A 24,093-nucleotide genomic window follows, 5' to 3' on the forward strand; every position below is an offset into this window, starting at 1 on the left:
CAGGGTCACCATGAGTCGGAACTGACTCGAAGGCAACTGAAACAAAGATAACATCTCCCTCTTGGGCAAGGGTTAGGTAAGTTTGGTAGCAGTCCCCTTATAATACTGGGGATTCATAAATTCAGGGTTCCTCAGCTCTGACACAAGCCCACCGTATGACCTCCCTGAGACTTAGGGGGAAAGGGAGACCAATGGGAACATGGAGCTCATGCTGCCCTTCTGTGCCACAAAAGATGAAAAATCTATTTGGACTCATTTCCTTTTTAACTAAATAAATCTACAGAAACGTGGTGGCTGACCTAGCAGCTGCCTGATGCTTAGGGACTGCTTGACCACTTTCCTAGGACTTCTTTCTCATATAACTCACTGAACTCAAATGAAGGATTATAAAACAGTATTTTTAAAGCACCACACAGAAATCAAGAATCTCTTTACATGCTGAATTGATTCTGTAGAAATATTTGTCACTCAAAGAGATTCCCTGATTTGAAAGGGTTTTGTGAAGATGGAATTGACTCGATGGCAATGGGTTTTTGGTTTACTATCCATAAAGAACTCCTACAACAACAACAACAACAAAAAAGACAACCTAATTAAAAAATGGGCAAAGGACGTGAACAGACATTTCACCAAAGAGGAAACACAAATGGGCAAAAAACATACAAAGTTGAAAAGATGCTCAACGCTAACAGTCATTACCCAAAAACCAAACCTGCTGCTGTCGAGTTGATTCCAACTCATAATAACCCTATAGGACAGAGGAGAACTGCCCCATATGGTTTCCAAGGAGCAGCTGGTGGATGTGAACTGCTGACCTTTCAGTTAGCAGCCAAGCTCTTAAGCACTGTGCCACCAGGGCTCCATTAGGGAAATACAAATCAAAATCACAATGAAGTATCACCTCCCACCCCAGTAAGACAGTTATGATCAAAAAAAGAAAACAAGTGCTGGAGAAGATGTAGAGAAATTGGAACCCTTATCCATTGCTAGCAGAACTGTAAAATGGTACAGCACTACGGAAAACAGTTTGAAGGTTCCTGGAAAAGTTAAACATAGAATTACCATATCATTAAAGCAATTCCCTGAGATTCTGTATGAGATCGCTATTCAGATTCAAGAGAAAGCTATTTTATCACAAAAATGCCTATTTAGGGAAGGGTGCCTCCAAAATCAAACACACTGTTCCCTGAGCATGATGGACAGCCTTACTGTAATAAGTCAGAGAAACATTCAAGTTTATTGAGCCCATCCCTTCCCAGGATTGTCCCAGGGCTAAATTCTAAGTAGTCCCCATCGTACCCACAATGCTGCATTTTCTTCAAGGGTAGCTGAGCTGTGTATTTTTATTTTGCCAAGAAAATACAATGGAGGCTTTATGAGAAGTTATAATGAGGGGTTATGACTCTAAGCTAAGTACAGAGAGAAATAAGGGCAGAGATAGGTAATTTAACAGGTGAACAGGATCAACAGATAGGTTTTGATAAAATCAATTTATTGAGGTGAAGGTATTAAAGAAAAACCAAACCAAACGCACTGCTGTCGAGTCGATTCCGACGCATAGTGACCCTGTAGGACAGAGCAGAACTGCCCCATAGAGTTTCCAAGGAACGCCTAGTGGATTTGAACTGCTGACCTTTTGGTTAGCAACCACAGCACTTAACCACTACGCCACCAGGGTTTCCATTAGGGAAAGGATAATAAACCAAAAAAAACCAAACCCACTGCCATCGGGTCAATTCCGACTCATAGCAACCCTACAGGACACAGTAGAACTGCCCCATAGTTTCCAAGGAACACCTGGTGGATTCGAACTGCCGACCTTTTGGTTAGCAGCCGTAGCACTTAACCACTACGCCACCATGGTTTCCAGGGAAAGGATAATAGATGGTGGAAAATGTATAATGGTTGGGGTATGCTTACTGATAATCTGTTACATGAAAATTCTTCACTTGAATATATGTACTAATATTTATAATAGTGAATAGAGAAAGCCGATTTAAAATGCCCCAGATAAAAAAATTTTAAATTGTGCATTCCCTTTGTCTAATTTTAAATCATTAAAAATGGAGTCAGATCACTAGCCCTTGAGGAAACAATTACTAAATCACATCCACAGACCTTAACCAGAAACAAACATCTCACTTTGTGCATACTTTCAAAACCAGGTTGCGGGTTGGGATGAGAGCTATAAACTTAATTACTCAGAAGGAAAAGACACTTACCAGCAAAGAGCTAATAAACCAGTGTGGTTAAAGGGTAAGAGCTGGCTATTATTTACTATAGTCCTGAACAGTCATCTGGTTCTTGACAAGAGGTCCAATTAAAATAGGTTACAAACTCTCCTGCTCTCCTCTCAACCGCTTATCCAACCCTGGAAATGCCACATAATTGAGAATTTGATGGACTCCAGAAACTAGGAATCATCAAAAAGACAAAACAAAACTCAAAAAACTCCCTAGGTAAACAAAAGTAGGAGGATGGGAAATGACATGTGCCTTTTACTTTCCCAGTTTTGTCCTGTATCACTGCCAACTTGTGAAGGGGGAAAAAAAAAACCACAGCTCTGCCACCATCAGCTGGAGGCAGGATAACAGCAGTATTGCCCTAGAGCTGGGAACTAACCATCTATCACCTCACAGAACTAAACTGGGTTCCTGGAAGGAAAGCTTAAAAAACTACTTTTAATTAAAAAATTAAAAAAGAAAAAATTAACTTCAGACTAGAATGATCAAGAGAAAGCACAAAAACTACATTAAGAAAAGGGAAACAACTCAGGTTCACTAGGAGTTCCAACAGTGGATCAGTACAAAGGCCCACAGTAATTAGATCTGAAGGGACTGTCACTTCTTTTACAAAGAAACAAAAATGCTAAATGTTCTATTACTTAAAGGCATGTAGGAATAGTTAGGCAACAAGTGAAAATATACATAATGAAGTAGGAACTGGAATATGAAACTTTGAAAAATCTGAGAATGTGAAGAAAGTTGATAGAAAAGTTTAAAAAAAGCATTTGGTATTATAACTTTTAAATTAGAATATGACAACTATGTCTCACATGCTTTTATAACTTAAACTCGACATTGGTGGGAGATGCAGTACAGCAAAAGGCAGAATGAACCTATGAAAAAGCCTCATTCCCAATTAGAAATACATGGCTGATGATTATTTGAGTATTAAATGTAAAGACTGACCTGATATACAGTAGCTCCTTGGCACCTGTCATTCAAAGTCACCTATAGCAGTCCCAAGCTCCAAAATATACAGAATCTGTACTATTCCTAAGGCCCAAATATAAACTGAGGCCAGCGTACAGACAGAAATCACACAGCCAGAGAACTTACTCCTTGCTCTGTATCACATCTCAAACTGACTTTATTGTTTTTTAACCTTTCATACTTCATGCCTTTTGAAAAAGATTAAATGCTGTAGCAGTGTTCACAAATTTGTGGATTCAAAAATGTCTCAAGACATATCCCTCTCAATGTCAAGAATCTTTTGTACCTGTAATTTCTGTCTAGACATTTCTTATGCAAATGTAGTACAGGCAGTCCCCAGGTTACAAATGTCCAACTTACAGACAACTCTTACTTGCCCTTTAATGTCATGTAAATTTGCCCTCACTTTGAAATGAATGAACCAGTCCTTACTCAGCAACAAATTCTTCACCACAATCACCTTCACTTGCTGCATGCGCAGCTTTTAAATCACTGAAAAGGCTTTGAGCCTTTTCTTGATCTAACCAAAAATCGTCAAACCCGTTGCCATCTGTTGTTGCTGTTGTTAGGTGCCGTCGAGTCGGTTCCGACTCATAGCGACCCTATGCACAACAGAATGAAACGCTGCCCGGTCCTGAGCCATCCTTACAATTGTTGTTATGCTTGAGCTCATTGTTGCAGCCACTGTGCCAATCCACCTCGTTGCCATCTAGTTGGTTCCAATTCTAGGACAGGATAGAACTGCCCCATAGGGCTACCAAGGAGCCCTGGTGGATTCCACTGCTGACCTTTTGGTTACCAGCTGTAGCTCTTAATTAATCATTGCACCAGCGCTCCTTCTTGCACTAACCAAACCAGAAACCAAACCCATTGCCGTGGAGTCGATCCCGACTCATAGCAACCCTATAGGAGACAGGAGAACTGCCCCATAGGGTTTCCAAGGAGCAGCTGGTGGATGCAAACTGCTGACCTTTTGGTTAGCAGCCAAACGCTTAACCACTGAGCCACCAGGGCTCCTCTTGCTCTAAAGTAAAGCTATGTAAGAACCATATGCACCCAAGTTACAAATTCGACTTAAAGGCAGAGGAATAAATCTTGTTTCTAACTCAGGGACTACCCGTACTAGACATAAGGAGTTGTTTCCTACCTAAAACTGTTTGCCTATTGTACCCTAGGTTTCATTAACATAATCCTAGAAAAGGACTATTATCCTTCGTTAGAGCACTAGATTTCAACAGGTATACAAACCTGCGGAAAGTTCCTTTATTCTGTATTTACCAAAGGCCTACTGAAAAAATGAGTAGACTGCTCAGTTCCTACAAAATAATTATTTTAAACGTCAAACACGCTAGTTTGGGTCTTGAATACTCCAGTGTATCGGACTTTGCACAATGAATCAACTTCCTACATACGATGAGGAGCCCTTGTGGAGCAACGGTTAAACTTTCAGCAGCTACACAAAATGTCAGTAGTTTGAACCCAAGAGCCTCTCCTTGGGAGATAAGACTTGGCAATCTGCTCCCGGGAAGGTTACAACCTAGGCAACCCTGTGGGGCAGTTCTACTCTGTCATACAGGGTCGCTATGAGTTGGAATCGACTCAACAGCACACAGCCAACAACGTATGATTAATGTTAAACAAATTCAGGTTTATTCACATTGACATAAGAATCTTTTAAAAAGTTGTGCCACGAAGGCAAATGCAAGTTAAGTTATGCACTGGAGAAGTACAAAATGAAATTCATTGGCATATATTTATCAGTATTCCTGTTAACCAGGGCTTCAAACAGGTTCATTCCAGTTTGAACCCCTGCTAATAATTTGCATTTTTAACGAGTTCCCTGCTGAAAATCTGCATTTCTAACAAGTTTGCAGGAAGTTATACATAAGAATTACCTGAGGATCTTGTTAAATTTTAGATTGTGATTCAGTGTATCTGGGGCAGAAAAGCAAATTCTCAGCAGGGGTTCAAACTGGAACTAACTGGTTTGAAGTCCTGCTCTTAACATATTTTTTTCTGTTAAGAAATTTTAATTCTCTATTAGTTTAATTCCTGTTTGAGGAAGTCTTGCTTTTCTTAAAATTCAAGACTAAAAGAAATTCACTGTATCTTAATGTAGCACTTTAGATTAAAGTTAGCCCTTTGATCCTTCACAATTTGGCAAAAACTAAGATACTTTAGAATGATGTGAAAAAAATCAATATCCTAGTCTATTTATATCCTAATTTATTCTGTGTTTAACTTGTTGAATATGCTAACTTTCTAGACCTTAAATACATACAAATATAAAGCTGTGTTGATGGGCACATAATGTATAAAAATGTTGGACAAGAACAGCATAGAGGAGGAGGGAAAGCAGGGACAGAGCTATACAAGAGCAAAGTTTCTGCATACTAGTGAAATTAAGCTGGTACTTATCTGAACTACATTTTTATAAATTAAGATGTTAATTGTAACCTCAGGCAACCACTGAAAAAGCAACATAAATAAAAAGGATAGAAGTAAAATGGTATACTAAAAAATATCTAATTAATACCAAAGAAGGCAGTAACGGAGGAACAGAAGGCCAAAATGACATAGGCACACAGAAAACAAATAGCAAAAGAGCAGACATAAATCCTATCATATCCGTAACTACATTAAGTGAAAGGACAACCCATAAGTGAGAGAAAATACTTGCAAATCACGTATCTGCTAAGGCACTGGTATCTAGAATATATAAAGAACTCATATACTTAACAATAAAAAGACAACCCAATTAAAAAAATGGGCAAAAGACCTGAGTAGACATTTCTCCAAAGAAGATATACAAATGACCAGTAACTACATAAAAGACACTCAACATCATTAGCCTTTAGGGAAATGCAAATCCAAACCACAATGAGATGCCAGTTCATAACCACTCCAAACCAAAAACCAAACATGATGCCATCGAGTTAGTTCCAGCTCATATGGCTACAATGAAAAGGACAGTTAACAACAAGTGTTGGCCAGGATGTGAAGAAACTGAATCCCTCACACATTGCTGCTGGGAATATAAACTGGTGTAGCTGTTTAACACAAAATTACCACATAACCCAACAATTCCACTCCTAGATACATACCCGAGAGAAGTGAAAACACATCCACGCAAAAACCTGTACATGAATGTTCATAGCAGCATTATTCATGATAGCCAAAAAGTGGAAACAACCCAAATATCCATCAATTCATGATAAATAAAATGTGGTATATCCATACAATGGACCAGTATTCAGACATAAAAAGGAATGAAATACTGACACACTAAAACATGGCTGAACCTTGAAAACATTATGTAGGAGAAAGAAGCCAGTCACAAAAGGCCACATATTGTATGATTCTATTTATAAGAAATATCCAGAATAGGCAAATCCAAAAAGAAACTATGAGTGGTTGCCAGGAGATGGTGGATCTGAGGATGGGAAACCGGGAGTGACTGCTAATCAGTACAAGGCTTCTTTTGAGGGTGATGAAAACGTTCTAGAAGTAGTGTGTGGTGATGGTTGCACAACTCTGTGAATATACTAAAAACCAGTGCACTGTACACTTAAAAAGGTTCATTTTATGGTATGTAAACTATATCTCAATGGAAAAAACACAATTTTTTAAAAGATTACAATTACAGATTAGCTTTAGTTATCCAAAGAAATACTATTTAATACACTATTTTCTTTAACCTAGTAAAAATACATTCTTTTCTATAAAAGGCACACACCAGAATTATTACTGTTAGAATATTAAAACAAAACCATTAATACAACTGAAATTAAGAGTAATATATTAGAAGTTTTTTTTTAAGATTGTCTATCTTTCACTAATCTTACCAATTTTCAAATCATCAGCTAGACTTTCTTTTGTAAGATTCAACAGTTCTTTTCCATCAATGTTATTCATCTTGAAAATACCAACGAGGTCTTTTAAACCTTGTTCACAAAGCCACACTGAGACGTCCTCCTCTGACCAATCTTCAGTAAACTGCTCCAGCTGATCTTCTGTGCCCCTTGCTTCAACAACAAAATCGCAAGTGAAACAGCAAAAGAAAAAAGCATTTCCTTTATAAACGTTGTTACTGTGAACTACAAAGTAAATAAAATTTCCTTAAATCTGTGTTTTAATACTTCCTTTTAAAAATTCCAAAAGGTCAAATATCGCCACGTATAATTAAATTCCTATTTAATATTATTTACTTAATACTTGGAAACCCTGGTGGCATAGTGTGGCTAAGTGCTATGGCTGCTAACCAAATGGGCGGCAGCTGGAATCCACCAGACGCTCCTTGGAAACTCTATGGGGCAGTTTTACTCTGTCCTATAGGGTTGCTATGAGTCAACTCGATGGCAACACGTATTTAATAATAAATACTAACCTTCTGGACACCTTTCTTTTTCACTCCAGAAAAATAATTTTCTTTTATTACCTAAAATTCATACCAGCAGAAGTATTCTATTTGCTCTATCATATGCGTATTAGCACTACTATTTAATTCTGACAATGATAAAAATAAAACTATGTTAAGTGTCAATTTTGCCTGATGAGGCCAAAAATAAAATGAAATTATGATTTCTATTCTTTTCTCAGACGATAGTTATTTGAAAAAATAGTATGCAGTATATAATAACATAAAAACTATAAGAGGTGTGATACACATGAATGTAAACCCAAAAGCACTTACCAGCAGTTTTAAGGTAGGCCAACTACTTTAACACTGGCTTCTCTAAAATTGTTTTTAAATTATATTAAACTCAGGTGTATACTTTGTATTAAGAAAAGCAATGTGAATAACCTGTTGAAAATTTACTGAATTCCTGATTTTAACAGCGAATGGGACTGAACTGGATTAAAGATGATATCCTTACTAACCTTGACAAAGTGCTTCTGTGTCAAATTGCCAGATGTTCACCGTTTTGTCCATTGAACCAGTGGCAAGTAAAAGAGTATTGGGTGCAAAGGCACAGGTTGTGACGTACCTAGTTAATAAAAACAATTATGTATCTTCTGGCTGATTTTTGAATATTAGTAATACAAAGAGAGGTTAAGTTCAGACCTGGTGTGTTGAGTCAACGTATGAAGTATGTTCTCCGTATTCTGGAAAACAACAAAAACAGCTTTATTTTTGCTTAAAAAAGTTACTGATAAAGATTTTTTCCGATCCATTTGATATATGTATTCTAAGGAGCCCTGGTAGCACCCTGGTTAAGCACTTGGCACCTAACCAAAAGGTTGGCGATTCAAACCCACCAGGCACTCTGCAGGAGAAAGATGTGGCAGTCTGCTTCCGTAAAGATTTAGAAACTCTGAGGCAGTCCTACCCCATAGAATCAACTCAGTGGCAACAGGTTTGAATTCTTTTTTTATTTTTTTATGTATTCTAATACTTATTGTTAGTGCTATACATATTCCAATACTGATCAGACACTACTATAAAACTTAAACCAATAAATGTATAATAGACGATATTACCAAGTATTTTATTTCACTCTTCAATTATTGTTGTTTATTGACCACTTTTCTAGACATTTTTAGTACAGCACCCCCTGACATTTTCTGATTTGTTTGAATTAACTAATTTGTTGTTGTGTGCCATCGGGTCGATTCTGACTCATAGTGAACTCTTGGATAGAATAGAACTGCCCTTGCTTCCAAGGAGCAGCTGGTGGATTCAAACTGCCAACCTTAACTACTCTACCACCAGGGCTCCATGAATTAACTAATAAGTAAGCCAAATATCTATTACACTAAACAATTTGTATTTGTTGCTATGGCATTTGACTTGTTCACACTGCAGGACCAGTGGATAAAAATTGTTGTTGATGTTGTTAAGTGCTGTCAAGTTGGTTTCGAATCATAGCAACCCTATGCACAAAAGAACAAAACACTGCCTGGTCCGGTCCCATCCTCATGATCGTTATTATGCTTGAGCCCACTGTTGGAGTCACTGTGTCAATCCATCTTGTTGAAGGTCTTCCTCTTTTTTGCTGACGCTCTACTTTACCAAGCATGATGTCCTTCTCCAGGGACTGGTCCCTCCTGATAACATGTCCAAAGTATTTGAGACAAACTCTCGACATCCTTACTTCTAAGGTGCATGCAGGCTGTACTTCTTCCAAGACAGGTTTGTTTGTTCTTTTGGCAGTCCACGGTATATTCACTATTCTTCGCAAACACCGTAATTCAAAGGCATCAATTCTTCTTCAGTCTTCCTTATTCACTGTCCAGCTTTTGCATGCATATAACGTGATTGCAAACATCATGGCTTGGGTCAGGTGCACCTTAGTCCTTAAAATGATACCTTTGCTTTTTAACACTTTAAAGAGGTCTTTTGCAGCAGCTTTGCCCAATATAATGTATCATTTGATTTCCTGACTGCTGCTTCCATGGGTATTGATTGTGGATCCACGTAAAATGAAATCCTTGACAACTTCAATGCTTTCTCCATTTATCATGATGTTGGAAACCCTGGTGGCCTAGTGGTTAAGAGCTATGGCTGCTAACCAAAAGGTCAGCAGTTCAAATCCACCAGGCACTCCTTGGAAACTCTATAGGGCAATTCTACTCTGTCATATAGGGTCACTATGAATTGGAATCGACCTGACAGCAACGAGTTTGGTTTGGTTTTTGTATCATGATGCTGCTTATTGGTCCCAGCTGTGAGGATTTTTGTTTTCTTTATGTTGAGGTGTAATTCATACTGAATGAAGACTGTGGTCTTTGATCTTCATCAGTAGGTGCTTCAAGTCCTCTTCACTTTCAGCAAGCAAGGTTGTGTCATCTGCGTATTACAGTTTGTTAACGAGTCTTCCTCCAATCCTGATGCCCTGTTCTTCTTCATATAGTCCAGCTTCTTGGATTATTTGCTCGGCATACAGATTGAATAGGTATGGTGAAAGGATACAACCCTGACACACACCTTTCCTGATTTTAAGCCATGCGAGATATCCCTCATTCTACATTCTCTTCTGAATCTGGCTTGAATTTCTGCCAGTTCCTTGTTGATGTACTGCTGCAATCATTTTTGAATGATCTTCAGCAAAATTTTACTTGTGTGTGGTATTAATGATATTGTTCAGTAATTTCCACATTCCATTGGATTGCCTTTCTTTAGAATAGGCATAAATATGCATCTCTTCCAGTCGGTTTGGTAGGTAGCTGTCTTCCAAATTTCTTGGCATACATGAGCGAGTACTCCCAGAGCTACATCCATTTGTTGAAACATCTCAATTGGTATCCTGTCAATTCCTGAAGCCTTGTTTTTCACCAATGCCCTCAGTGAGCTTGGGTAAAAATTAGTCACTTAGACTGAGTGCACTTAAATTTTGATGCCCACCCAGCATCAAGATGGATTTAACTGGGACTCACATATCTATCTTATGGAGAAAATGGTTACAGTCATTTTTGTGAATGTGAGATCCCATGAAAATGTCATGAGGAATGTTAAGGATTTACTGCACCTAGCTTAAGTATTTGCTCTGATTACCTGGTTAGAACCTCAGTGGCTTCAGCTTCTGTGTGGAGGGCTAATTTAGATTCCTTGCTTGATTTACTTCGCTTTGATGACTGACATCTCCATCTCATTTGCTGGCATAGCCATGGCCTGAACTTGATCAACAGTGATTTCTCTTAGAACATATTTTTGTAAACTACATCTTTGTTACATAGAAGACATTCGTTTTTCTTCATACTCTTGGAATTTGGTCTTCACTGACATGGATCTGCCAAAAACTGCTACTTTTTCAAGTCCATGTAACCTACTCTTTCTTTCTTATACTAGCCTCTAAATTCAGTCAGGACTGCATTACGCTGCTAACTGAAAGGTCAGCGGTTCAAACCCACTAGCTGCTCCACAACAGAAAGATGTGGCAGTCTGCTTCCAGAAAGATTTACAGCCTTGGAAACCCTATAAAATCAAAACCAAACCCGTTGCCATGGAGTCGATTCTGATGCGCAGTAACCCTACAGGACAGGGGTAGAACTCCCCCATCGGATTTCTAAGGAGTGGTTGGTGGATTCGAACTGCCGACCTTTTGGTTAGCAGCTGAGCTCTTAACTACTGTGCCACCAAGGCTCCTGGAAACCCTATGGGATAATTGTACTCTGTCCTATAGGGTTGCTATGAGTCAGAATTGACTCGACGGCAGTAGATGTATTTGGTTTTTTTGGATCAAGAGCCAAGAACAGGCAACATATAAAGCCTTGGAAATAGAAAATGGTTTTAGAGCAAGGACAGATAAATAGAAAAACAGAACAGCAGGCAGAGAAACAAACCCATATATTGTCAGTGATATTTGACGAGGTGGCACAGCAAAATAGTGAAGATGGTCTAATAATCTCTCCAAAATCCCTGATGTAAATATTCATTCTTAGCTATTATGGAAGTCTGACATAAAAGTTTAAGAATAATTGACTGAAAAGAATTTTTTTTGAATACTGATGCTGTTTAAATCTGTATGTTCTATGACCACATTAAAAATCCTATCCATCTTAAAATCATATATTTAAAGGCCTGTCCCAAAACCACTTCATAACAACTTAAGCACTTGTGAAAATGTATATATTCTTTGGCATACTAAGAAAGAAAAAAATGTACTTTTCTTTCATTTTCCTTAACTAAACTTCAAGTGCAACAGCCTAATAAAGATAAATTTAGGTAGCTCTCACAAGATTGTGAAATACTTACAGCATCATATACTATGATAGACTTATCCACCGATCTAAAAAAAAAAAAAATAGTATTATAGGTGAAAAGCTCTATAAAAACAAAGAACAGCTTTTATGTAATTAGTATTATTAAATAATTTTAATAACTTTTAAAGAAAAGGCTGAATTATTGATATATAAACATTTAGAAGTCTTTTTGTTTATAAGTATATACTTTTATTCAAAAATCTATATACCATGTGAATTTAATCAGAAAATGATAAAATTTATTAAAACAATAACCAAACTAGTTGCCACTGAGTCAATTTTGACTCATAGCAACCCCATGCGTGTCAGAGTAGAACTATGCTCCATGAGATTTTTCAGTGGCTGATTTTTTGGAAGTAGAATGCCAGGCTTTCTTCCGAAGCACCTCTCAGACTCAAACCTCCAACCTTTTGGTTAGCAGCTGAGCATGTTAAACAGTTGCACCACCCGGGGACACTGAAACAATAGTATATGCTGTTAATACACGGCCATTAATACAATACCCATGATATATAAAAAAGATGTCAATGCCTGCTAGAAAACTATCCCTTGAGGTCTTTATAGAGAGTGTGCCATGAAACATGAACAAAGTCCTCAACAACCACTCCTGCAAAAAACATGGTCAGTTTCAATTGACTGTTACAATACTCCTTGTTAGGGATTGAATTGTGTCCCCCAAAAATATATGTTGTAAATTCTAACCTGTGGATGGAGCCCTTGTGGTGCAGCTGTTAAGAACTCGCTGCTAACCAAAAGGCTGGCAGCTCAAATCCACCATCCTTGGAAACCCAATGGGGCAGTTCTACTCTGTCCTATAGGGTCACTGTGAGTTAGAACTGACTTAATGGTCACGAGTATGCCTATGGTTATAACCCCAACTGGGAATGGATTGTCTTTATGTTAATGAGGCAGGATTAGTACAGGGTATATCTTGAGTCAATCTTGTTTGAGATATAAAAGAGTTAAACAAGCAAGCTGGGAAGCAGAGATGGGGTAAGACAGATGACAAGACACATGGAAATCTCCAAGGAGCCAGGAAGCAGAAGCTGAAGAGACAAGGGACTTCCTCCAGAGTCAACACAGGGAGAAAGCCTTCTCCTACAGCCAGCACCCTGAATTTGAACTTCTAGCCTACTAAACTTTGAGAAAATAAATTTGTTTGTCAAAGCCATTCATCTGTGGTATTTCTGTTATTGCAGCACTAGATAACTAAGACACTCCTTAATGTAAGCCAATGGCTCAAGCATAATTCAGAAAAAGCAGAAATCAGAAAAAGTGGGAGTAAAATGATACGTCACACAATTCCCTGATGTTCTGGATTAAACAGAAAATAGTAAACATGCACTGAGCAATTATTATGTCCCAAAGGTAAGTGATAAATGCTTTACCTGTATTTTTTTATTTAAGTGTCATAAAAATATCATGAAGAAAACACTATTTCATTCTGAGAACAGATTCAGAAGTACAACTTCTCCAAGTAAGTGGCAGGGCTGTGATTAAAACTCAGTTCTATATAATTCTAAAACCCATGTTCTTGGATTTTTTTTAGAACATTTTCCCCCATGAACTTATTAAAATAGATGCATAACATGGACTTACTAGTTTGCACATAAATAGTTTTAGCCTATAGTTCTATAAAGCAGATGGTACTGCTATTCAACTTTCAGTAAAGCTTTCACAGAACATGTAATTTCAAACAATGTGATACCTGATTACCCCCCATGATAAGTAAGTTGCAACATGTACTTTAAGGTAGCTAAAAGTTACCTTGGATTAATTAGTTCAACAGGATTGTTAGCTATGCTACAGAGAGTGTAGCCAAAAAAAAAAAAAAAGATGATTTGGGTTTTGGGAAAGGTGATCTTAAGTCTTCTTGTGCTAGTCATTATTAAGAGAGAGCTGTTTGTTAAGCTACTCCCAATTCATGACAATAAACCTCTATTATATCTACATGCACATTTCCTAAAATCTCTCCTCCCTCTTACATAGTACTGCTTTTAGCAAAACCAACAAATTAAATAACCAAAATTAATACTCAACAGATTGGATTAAAAGCTCACTAGAGAAAGCTGAACAGAGAATTAGTTAAGGTGAAACACCATCCAGAATGAAGCACAAAATAATCTAAGATGAAAAACATAGAAGAGAGAATACGAGACACAGAAGTTACAGTGAGAAGGTGTAATCTGCATTTGACTGGAGTCCAAGAACTAGAGGAGAGAAAAAAGGAAGAGACAATATTTGAAAAGATAAGAATCTGATGAATAATAATTTCCTAAATCTGATGGATAATCTACAAATTTGAAAAGTTCAACAGATCTCAAGCAAACTAAATCAAAAGAAACCCACATTTAGACACATCAAGGTGAATGTACAGAAAACTACAGAAAAACTTTTACAGTAGCCAAAGAAAAACACAAATTACATTAGAAGGACCAACAGAATGAAACTGACTTCTTTATAGCAATACACAAAAATGATACGTCACGACCAAGTTGCCTTTATTCCAACATAGCACAGTTAACTTAACATTTGAAAATCAATGTACTATGCCACACTAGTAGAATAAAACAGAAAAATCGTATGATCATCTCAAAAGATCCAGGAAAAAATCATTAGTAAAATACAATGCCCATTCATAATAAAAGCTCTTACAAACTGGAAAGAATGTTGTTGTTGTCCAGTGCCATCAAGCCGGTTCCAACTCATAGTGACCCTACGCACAACAGAAGGAAACACTGCCCGGTCTTGCACCATCCTCACAGTTGTTGCTACGTTTGAGCCCATTGTTGCAGCCCCTGTGTCAATCCATCTCACTGAAGATCTTCCTCTTTTTCGCTGACCCTCTATTTTACCAAGCATAATGTCCTTCTCCAGGGACTGATCCCTCCTGATAATATGTCCAAAGTATGTGAGACGTAGCCTCTCCATCCTTGCTTCTAAGCAGCATTGTAGGGGCACTTCTTCAAGACAGATTTGTTCCTTCTTTTGTACATTCAATATTCGTTGCCAACACCACAATTCAAAAGCATCAAATCTTCTTTGGTCTTCCTTATTCGTTATCCAGCTTTCACACGCATATGAGGTGATTGGAATCACCATGGCTTGGGTCAGGTGCACCTTAGTCCTCAAGGTGACACCTTTGCTTTTCAACACTTTATAGGAGTCTTTTGCAGATGATCTGCCCAATGCAATGCATCTTTTGCTATCTTTACTGCTGCTTCCATGGGTGTTGATTGCGAATCCAAGAACTAGTAAAGCTTACCTACCAAAAACCTACAATAAACAAACTGAACAATGAAAGTTTTCCAGTCAATGAGAAATCAGACAAGGATGTCTGTTCTCACTATTGCCATTGTCCTGGTAGTATTAAAGGAGCCCTGGTGATGTAATGGTTAAGCGCTGGTTTGTTAACCAAAAGGTTAGCGGCTCGAACCCATCTAGCAGCTTGAACCCACCTAGCGGCTTGAACCCACCTAGCTGCTCTCTGGGAGAAAAGACCTAGTGATCTGCTCCCATAAAGATTACCATCTAGAACATCTTATGGGGCAGTTCTACTCTGTCATATGGGGTCACTATGAGTTGGAAATGACTCGACAGCATCTAACAACAACCTAACAGGAATATTAGACAGTTCAGTAAGGCACAGAAAAGACGTGAAAGGTATAAGGATTAGAAAGGAAGGAGGAAAACAATCATTATTTACAAATGACTTTGTACCAGAACATTTTTTAAAAAACAACTTAAAATAACCCATTGCATTTCTATATTAGGTAATCCCTGACTTACAACGTTCTCAAGTTATGACAAACCTCATTTACGACCGTCTGTTTTCTGGTTTTTCTTTTTGTACATCTTATCGTTTGTCATATGTACTATATACAGTGCTGCAATGTGTTATTTGCTGATATTATCAATTCTCAGAATTCACTCACAGATGCTCAATTTTCTGATTCACTATTCAAAATACTGCCGTATAGACATAGCTTTCTAAACTAAATCAGGGGCTTCAGTTACTTGAAAACAAGAACCCAAACGCTGATCACTTTGCTAAAGTCAACAGGCAGATTTGGAAAGCAGTGAGCTATCACCACGAAATATATGAAGAAAAAAAGAAAAGGGCCATACAGAGAGCTCTCACTAATTTTATGACTAGAAATGCCATCCTCATTCCCAGGGATAATCCAGACGGTCCAGAACCTTCCACAAGTGGAGTTATTATCACAACTGACAAAATGCCAACACTGTCCAACTCTTCTTCATTGTCAAAGTTTTATGATTTGCGTATTTTTTAATGTATATATGTGCGTAGATGATGATCAGATTTATAACAATATAACAAAATGAAGATCAGATTTATAACAATATTGATAATAAAAGGCAATAATAATAAAAAGTAAAAAAAAAATCGAGGTATTCAACTTACATCAGAGCTGACTTACGACAGTCATCAGAATTGAACCCAGTCATAAGTCAGGGACTACCTGGGTTATCAACAAACAAAAAAATAAGAGTTTTCAAATATAATCTTTATTATACAAACAAAAGAGGATAAAATTTTTGAAATAAATCTAATAAAAGATGTGCAGGACCTCTACGTGGAAGGAAATTGAGAGACGTTAAAGGATTGAAATGGATAAATATATCTTATTCATAAATTAAAAGATTCAATACCATAAAACTGTCAATTTTTCCCAAATTCATCAGACGTTGTCAAGTTGATTTTAACTCCGAGACCCCATGTGACAGAGCCGAACCACCCACAGGGTTTTCTAGGTTGTAATCTTTATAAGAGCAGAGCATGAGGGTCTTACTCCTACGGAGCCACTGGGTGGGTTCAAACTGCAAGTCAACCTTTCCTTTAGCAGCCAAGCACTTAACCACTGTGCCACCAGGACTTCTTCATTAGTCATTAAGGAAATGCAAGTCAAAATCACAATGAGATACTATGTCACCCTCAATAAGATGGCTATTAGAAAAATAGAAAGCAACAAGTGTTGGCAAGGACATGGAGTAGCTGGAACCCTCATCTTCTAGGAGGAATGTTAAAATGGTTACAGTCATTGTGCAAAACAGTCAGTGGTTCCTCAAAAAAGTTAAACAAAGAACTACCATATTACCCGGCAATTCCACTCCGAGGTCTGTATCTAAAACACTTGAAAGCAGCGACACAAACATACTTGTACACCAATGTTAACTGCAGCATTATTCACGAGAGCCAAAAGGTGGAAACAACCCAAATGTCCATCAACAGAGGAATGGATAAACAAAATGTGGTATATCCATACAAAGGAGTATTATCCAGCCTTAAAGAGAAATGAAATCCTGATACATACTACAACATGGATGAATCATAAAAATATTATGCTGAGTGAAATCAACCAGACACAAAAGGACAAATTTTGTATGATCCCACTTATATGAAATATCTAGAATAGGCAAATGCATAGCATAGAGACCAAAGTTTATTAGTGGCTACCAGGAGCGGTAGGAGGGAGAGATGGGGAGTTATTGTTTACGGAGTACTGAGTTTCTGTTGGGGTGATGAAAACAAATTTTGAATCGATACTGGTGATGGCTGGACAACAGGATGAATGTAATTAAAATCACTGAATTGTACACATAAAAATGGTTGAAATGGCAAAAGTTTTGTTACATATATTCTACAGTATAATTTTTCAAAAGGATAAATTACAATGAAATATTCGTAGGAGTGAAAAATCAACAAATGAAAATACATGCAACGATATGAATGAATCTCACAAATGTTGGATAAAGGAAGTCAGGTACAATTAATTCATATTGTATGATTTGTTTAAAATCAGTTTAAAAAAGGATAGAAAACACAATCCTGGACCTGAGGAGATGTGACCAGAAATGGGTACTTGGAAAGCGAGGGGCTTTTGAAGCAGAATCAGTATTGTTATTTTTTGACCTGAGTAGCAGTTATACAGGTTTCATCAGAGTAACTTACCAAGATATTCTCTTATATTTTTTGTATTTTTCTGTATGTTTGTTTTATTTCAAATCAAAATGGTTTTTAAGAAAATTAAACAGCTTACCCTGAGACTAGCATCTGCCCATCATGGGAAAAAGCACAAGCCAGAACAGGAGCACAGTGCCCACTCAGTGTACTTTTGTATTTTAATTCAAAACCTGCAATTAAGAAGGTGAGAAAAGTTAGCAAGGTGACCATGCTTAGAATTTTTACATTTACATCAAAATTATTTCACTCATTTATTCAACAAATAAGCTTTGAGTGTCTAAAGGACACAAAAATGAAAAAGTCTTTAAGCAGCTCAGGTATCTGTACATATAAACAAATAACTGCAATGGAATGTGATTAAGCAGTTTGAAAGGTTTAGTTATGGGTTTAAACATGGTGTTTTCAGCAAAAGACAGAAAGGAGTGGTTTTATAACTACCAAATTTAAAAAACAAATTTAAACTACACCAGAAAAAAACTTAGTATCTGATTTTTTAAAAAAGGCAATTTCCAGAATACTTTTTAAAAAATCAAATGCCTGTGTTTTTAAAATCTCATATTAAGAAAATATATTCTCATTCCATAAATAAAAAGGCTCAATGGTAATTTATATACCTAATAATTTCGATATAGCTTTATAATACTTCTTCGAAGTATGAAAACAACAAAATCCTTTTTATGCTTTCTGGAATCACTGAAAATAAACACAACTATTTCATTGGTACACTGAGGAAATTCAATACATTTTAGTGACAACCTATAAAAATTATGATTAAAAAGTTGGTCTGGATGTGGGGGAGACAAGGAAATAAATGAGTGAAATTTGTAACTGTCAGACACAATAAAAGTTTTTCTGAACTGTTAATGATTCCTGATGAATATAGGAAGCATTTAATCAAACAAAAAGGTCATCACAGCAGAGATTTTAAAAGTTTCAACCTCAAAACAAAATTATTATTTTTATCTGGAAGAGCAGGTATGGGCATTAAAGGTGCTGTGCTAAGTGCTAGAAACACCATGAAGAACTGTAAAGGGCTTACTATCTAACCAGAGCATACAGATCAATAAGGAGGTACAATAAATCAGTCTTCTACTGAGAGGTTTAGTAAACAAAGCAAAAACATTAACAAGCTGTAAACCAAATGAAGGCCTTTGAAACTTTCCATATGACCACAAGAATAGGTTACATTCTCAAGTTAAGACCCATATGCCTATCTACTCCTCCTTACAAATAAACATGTAAAATAATAAGGTTCAAATGACAATAAATGCTCTATAAAACTGTTAGGTATCTTTTTAACAAAGACTTGGTGTAAAAACACATTTTCCAGACAATGTACATTTCAACAATTATGAAAGATATACTGTATTTAGGATATTTACACATATAGTGTCCTACCAGAATTTCACTCTGATAGAAGAGGTGGGATAGACCACGGCAGTAAAAAAAAAAAAAAAAAAAAAAAAACTGTTACCCTCACTAGCATGTCATTTAATACAACATTAAAAGAATTACTAACTGCAACATACCCACCAGTGCCGTCGAGTCGATTCCGACTCATAGCGACCCTATAGGACAGAGTAGAACTGCCCTATAGAGTTTCCAAGGAGCACCTGGCGGATTCAAACTGCTGACCCTTTGGTTAGCAGCCGTAGCACTTAACCACTAAGCCACCAGGGTTTCCAACAAGTGTAACATAGTAAGCAATAATTTAACCAAATTTCCACAAGAAAGGTATGTGTTTATTTCCTGGTAATAGACCCGTCTCTATATACTGCTATAATTACAAATGACAAAAACGCAATTTGTGATTTAACTAAAGTTTATTAGGTAACAAATAATAGAAGAAGAATATTTTTAGGCATCTGAATCAAGATGGCCAACTGTCTACATACTTTCAGAGTCCCCAGTAAAATAATGAATTAATAAAGATATAAGTGTACATCAATGAAGGGAATAGGAAAGGGGGTATTTGCAAACCAGAAACTGAAACCAATTTTGAGAACACAGAAAACAGACTAACTGAAGAGCTAGCTTTAGGGGAGTAATAGCCCAGAGAGCAAAGAGAGAGGGCTACAGCCAAGAAGAACGCTAATCTGCCCTAGTAAATCCCAAAAGATTTATGACTATCAACAGCCAGAGAAAAAGCAAGTCAGAATGACATAAGACATAGACCTGAAAACAGAAAAATTAATTGGAAGTCTATATATAGAACATTTAACATCTATATCTAATCCCTCCCCGGTCCCGCCCACAATAAACTACACGACAGCTAGGTGTTTATCCCCAAGCAAAACATTTCTAAGGAAAATAATGAGGCCTGGGGAGCTCCAGAGGGACACAGGTTCCCACATTCTGTAAGCTCCCCATCCTCTTCTGCCCCCAGTAGAGGTCAATTACCTACCTCCTCATCCTAAAGGGCCAACAACAAGCTCTAACCATGTGCAACAAGCTTCTAGACATCTTATTATTGTCTAATTCTTAAATATAAACAGGACTACTAAGGAACAATGGACATTTAAGGCTAATAATATGAAAGAGAAAGATCAGGTGTACCCAAAAAAAGGGCCCAAGAGCAAAGAAAGATGATCAAAAACAGAAAGGAGCATAAAACAAAACAAAAAACCTCTAACTGGTACTCTGAGAGATTGGAAGATTTTGTATTTGTAAAATAAAAGGGGACACTGTGAAAAGAAATAAAGAACAAAATTTTAGAAAATGAAATATGCTTCACAGGATACAAATACAAAACAAGGTTAAAAGACAAAGCTGAGGAAACTGCTCATAAAATAGAAAAAAAAAAAAAGAAAGAAGTTTGGGGAAAATAGGCACAGACGGTCAATTCAGGAGTACCAATACTCAATTAGTAGGAGGTATAAAAATAAATAAAATAAAATAAATTTTTTAAATAAAAATAGAGAAAAATGAAAATGGAAAAGAAAATATTCTTAAAAATATATAAAGGAATACTGTATTCCAAAACCAAACAACATATGCTTCTTGACTGAGTCACCTGAAGGAATAGTACAATGCATGGAAAAATAACAACACATTATCAACAGTAACTAAAGTGAATTGGACAAAAAAAAAACTGGTATAAGTGATATTTACAGAAACTCTTAAAATTACAAAAAGTGCTGAAAACAGAGTAAGTACAAAGTGGTTACCTCCGTGGAGCAGGAATGTGTGTGGAGGTGGTGAGGTGGCGGCAAGCATCCAATATTTAAATCATGTGTATGTATTACTTTGATGAAATGTTTCTTAAAAAAATATTTTTACACTTTCTGATATTCAGAGTAAATAAAATAGAATTCATATCTGGATCACAAGTAGTTTTAGGATACTACTAGTTGAATACATACCTAAGATATGGGAAAAAGAAACTATCCAGATTTTGATCTGGCAATCCTGACCACACGATGCCAGTCGAAAAAACTGAAGGTCTTGTGCTCCATCTAACAAACATAAATTTGTTAAAAATAAATACAAAGAACTGATAGCACGTTTAACAAAAAAAAAAATTCAGTTTCTGTGATACTGTGATACATGAATTCTATTCATTAAACCTGAATTCACAAACAGTATTAATTTATACCACACAACAAAATGTCAGTTAAAGAATTTTTTTTAACAAGGTACTACAAGTAACCCCTAAAGCTGCTACAATAAAAGGGCTTTTTATCTACCTTCCACTAAGGCTACAACTCAATGCTGCAGGGGCCACTATTGAGCCACTAAGCCTAGAGTATCCTCTAACAGTCTATGAGGCTGACATTGATGGAGAAAATTAGGAAGACAAGTCAGTTATGACTTCAGTGTTAAATGCTTAATCATTCCCAATTTAACTTTTTCATAACATAGCAATTTCTTAAAAGCCTGGTGTCATGGATTGAATTACGTCCCCCCAAAAATGTATCAACTTGGTTAGGCCATGATTCCCGGTATTGTGTGGTTGTCCTCCATTTTGTGATTATAATTTTATGTAAAGAGGATTAGGGTGGGACTGTAACACCACCCTTACTCAGGTCACCTCCCTGATCCAGTGTAAAGGGAGTTTCCCTCGGATGTGGCCTGTACCACCTTTTCTCTCTCAAGAGACAAAAGGAAAGAGCAGCAAGCACAGAGTTGGGGACCTCATATCACCAAGAAAGCAGCATCAGGAGCTGGGACCTGGGGTCCCTGAGAAGCTCCTCAGCCATGGGAAGATTGAGGACAAGGACCTTCTTCCAGAGGCCCTAGAGAGAAAGAAAGCCTTCCCCTGGAGCTAACACCTTGAATTTGGACTTTAAGCCTACTTTACTGTGAGGAGATAAGTTTCTCTTTGTTAAAGCCATCCACTTGTGGTATTTCTGTTACGGCAGCACGAGATGACTAAGACACTTGGTCTATAACTCACATGGAACAATAATGGAAGATTTCTTTCACTGTATTTAACCAAGACAAAGGCTGGCATTATATAAATCCAAAATAACATCAATTCAGCCCATCTGGTGAAAAATATTACAAAATTAGGGGCAGTCATCAGTTAAATTTGGTTGATGTCACACAAAATCACTAGTTTATGCTTGCTTAGGTAATTTCTGTGTATATATCCACTAGATAAGTACTTGTGGGCAAAATAAACATTAATATCATCAACTCAATTTTATATGAGTTCCATCTAAAGTAACTGATGCAGCCTCATCAAAAGGAGTTCTGGCAGTCACAGGCAGTAAGCACAATTAAGAAGTCTAGTATTCATTTTAAGACTGTAGTCAGGTTTTGCAAATTTCAGTACATGGGATTTAATTTATACACCTGAGCACGAGAAAAATTTTTTTCTATGAACTCTGTCTCATTTAAAGCATACATACTTTATTATCATACAACAAATTAACTTCCATTTCATTGAAAAATTTTTTTACTACATGAAACGTCTACATTTTAACAGCATTTTTTATTTTGTAGCATACATTCAGCCAAAGCGCATCCCTTCTCAGAGAGAGCTTGATGGGCATACGCAATTCTTAATAATCATTAAGTTTATTTAAGGTAAAATATTTTATTCAGTAAGTGGCTGATAACAAAATATTTAAGTGTTATCTGTGATCAGGAAAACTATTTTTTTCTTTGTTTCTTGACTAACATAAAGTTAATTCTGTAAAGTTAATTCTCTACTTTAGGTAGTGGGAATTCAGCTAAGACAACAGAAAATTACGGAGCTTAAAATATGTGCCTATACTTAATACCTAAATATAATATCTACAAATATCTTTTCCTTTAGGAAAAAATATTAAAAATTTAACAATAACCTAGCCCAAGCTTTGTTTGAGTCTTAAAAACTAAAGAAAAATGATCATTTACCCTTAGGGGCAAACACAACTATTTTTCCTTATTTGAGCGAAATGTTACAAAGACAAAAGAGAGTCAGTATGTCTTAAGTATTTACAAATATTAACAAATAACAAATTAAATAATAAATAACTGTTACCAGTTAAAATTATGTACTTTGTCTTTGAAGGAAATACAGTAGTGCCCACAAATTCCTATAATAATTGATGTTAAAGCAAATATCACTCTGTTTCATGGAATTTCTGACATGTAAGAGTGGTATCTATTTCATCAGAAGTACCAAAGACCAAAGAAGGAGCGCAGGTTAAAACTATACTGAGAGAAAAGTAACTCTGAAATATGCTCTAAAGGCAGGGTAGGCTACTCTCTGCTTGGACTAGTGAACCTTTCCAGTCTCATCAGCTGTACATCCCTCTAAAAATGCAGAACAAAGATGGCCTTAGTTTTATTCTAACATTAATTCATGTAAAAGTAGTATTTTGATTGAAAATCTATTTTCAGAGCATTCAGAATAAAAAAAGAAATCTAAATCTCCCCACATTTGTGAAATTCATCAAAGATTCACTGAGTGCCTGTAAGGTGCCACAGGTTCTTATTTCTAACAAGCTGGTCTTGATAGAATAAAACAACACAAAACAATATATTAAAAGAACAAATTATTATGATAAAATTAGATGAGTTAAATATAAGATTGAGTACATGAAAAAGAAATCTATTAATTTGCTACAAGACGTTTAAAGATTAAGAACAAAAACAAACAAGCAAAAAATTTCGGTAGACCACGAAAAGGAATCTTATTCATCAATCAACATTTCAAGGTCTACTATGTACCAGGCACTACTAATAAAATCAACTCAG

General features: G+C 36.6%; 1 protein-coding gene across 7 annotated transcripts in view; it reads right to left on the minus strand.

The window, feature by feature from the left end:
- The window catches only part of WDSUB1 (WD repeat, sterile alpha motif and U-box domain containing 1), a 62,057-nt gene that overhangs the window by 29,436 nt on the left and 8,528 nt on the right, over positions 1–24,093 (minus strand). For 6 of the 7 annotated variants that reach the window (XM_049888815.1, XM_049888820.1, XM_049888821.1 and 3 more), the window contains 6 exons: positions 21,267–21,359; positions 17,981–18,074; positions 11,911–11,944; positions 8,281–8,321; positions 8,097–8,203; positions 7,061–7,240 (listed from right to left, as the gene is read on the minus strand). In XM_049888815.1, the coding sequence (XP_049744772.1) occupies positions 7,061–7,240; positions 8,097–8,203; positions 8,281–8,321; positions 11,911–11,944; positions 17,981–18,074; positions 21,267–21,359 (549 nt within the window). Of the gene's footprint in view, positions 1–7,060; positions 7,241–8,096; positions 8,204–8,280; positions 8,322–11,910; positions 11,945–16,344; positions 16,403–17,980; positions 18,075–21,266; positions 21,360–24,093 lie in introns of those variants that run through there. The other variant, XM_049888822.1, reaches the window with a different exon arrangement.

The sequence above is a fragment of the Elephas maximus genome, chromosome 6, assembly GCF_024166365.1.
Source record: "Elephas maximus indicus isolate mEleMax1 chromosome 6, mEleMax1 primary haplotype, whole genome shotgun sequence".
NCBI lineage: Eukaryota > Metazoa > Chordata > Mammalia > Proboscidea > Elephantidae > Elephas > Elephas maximus.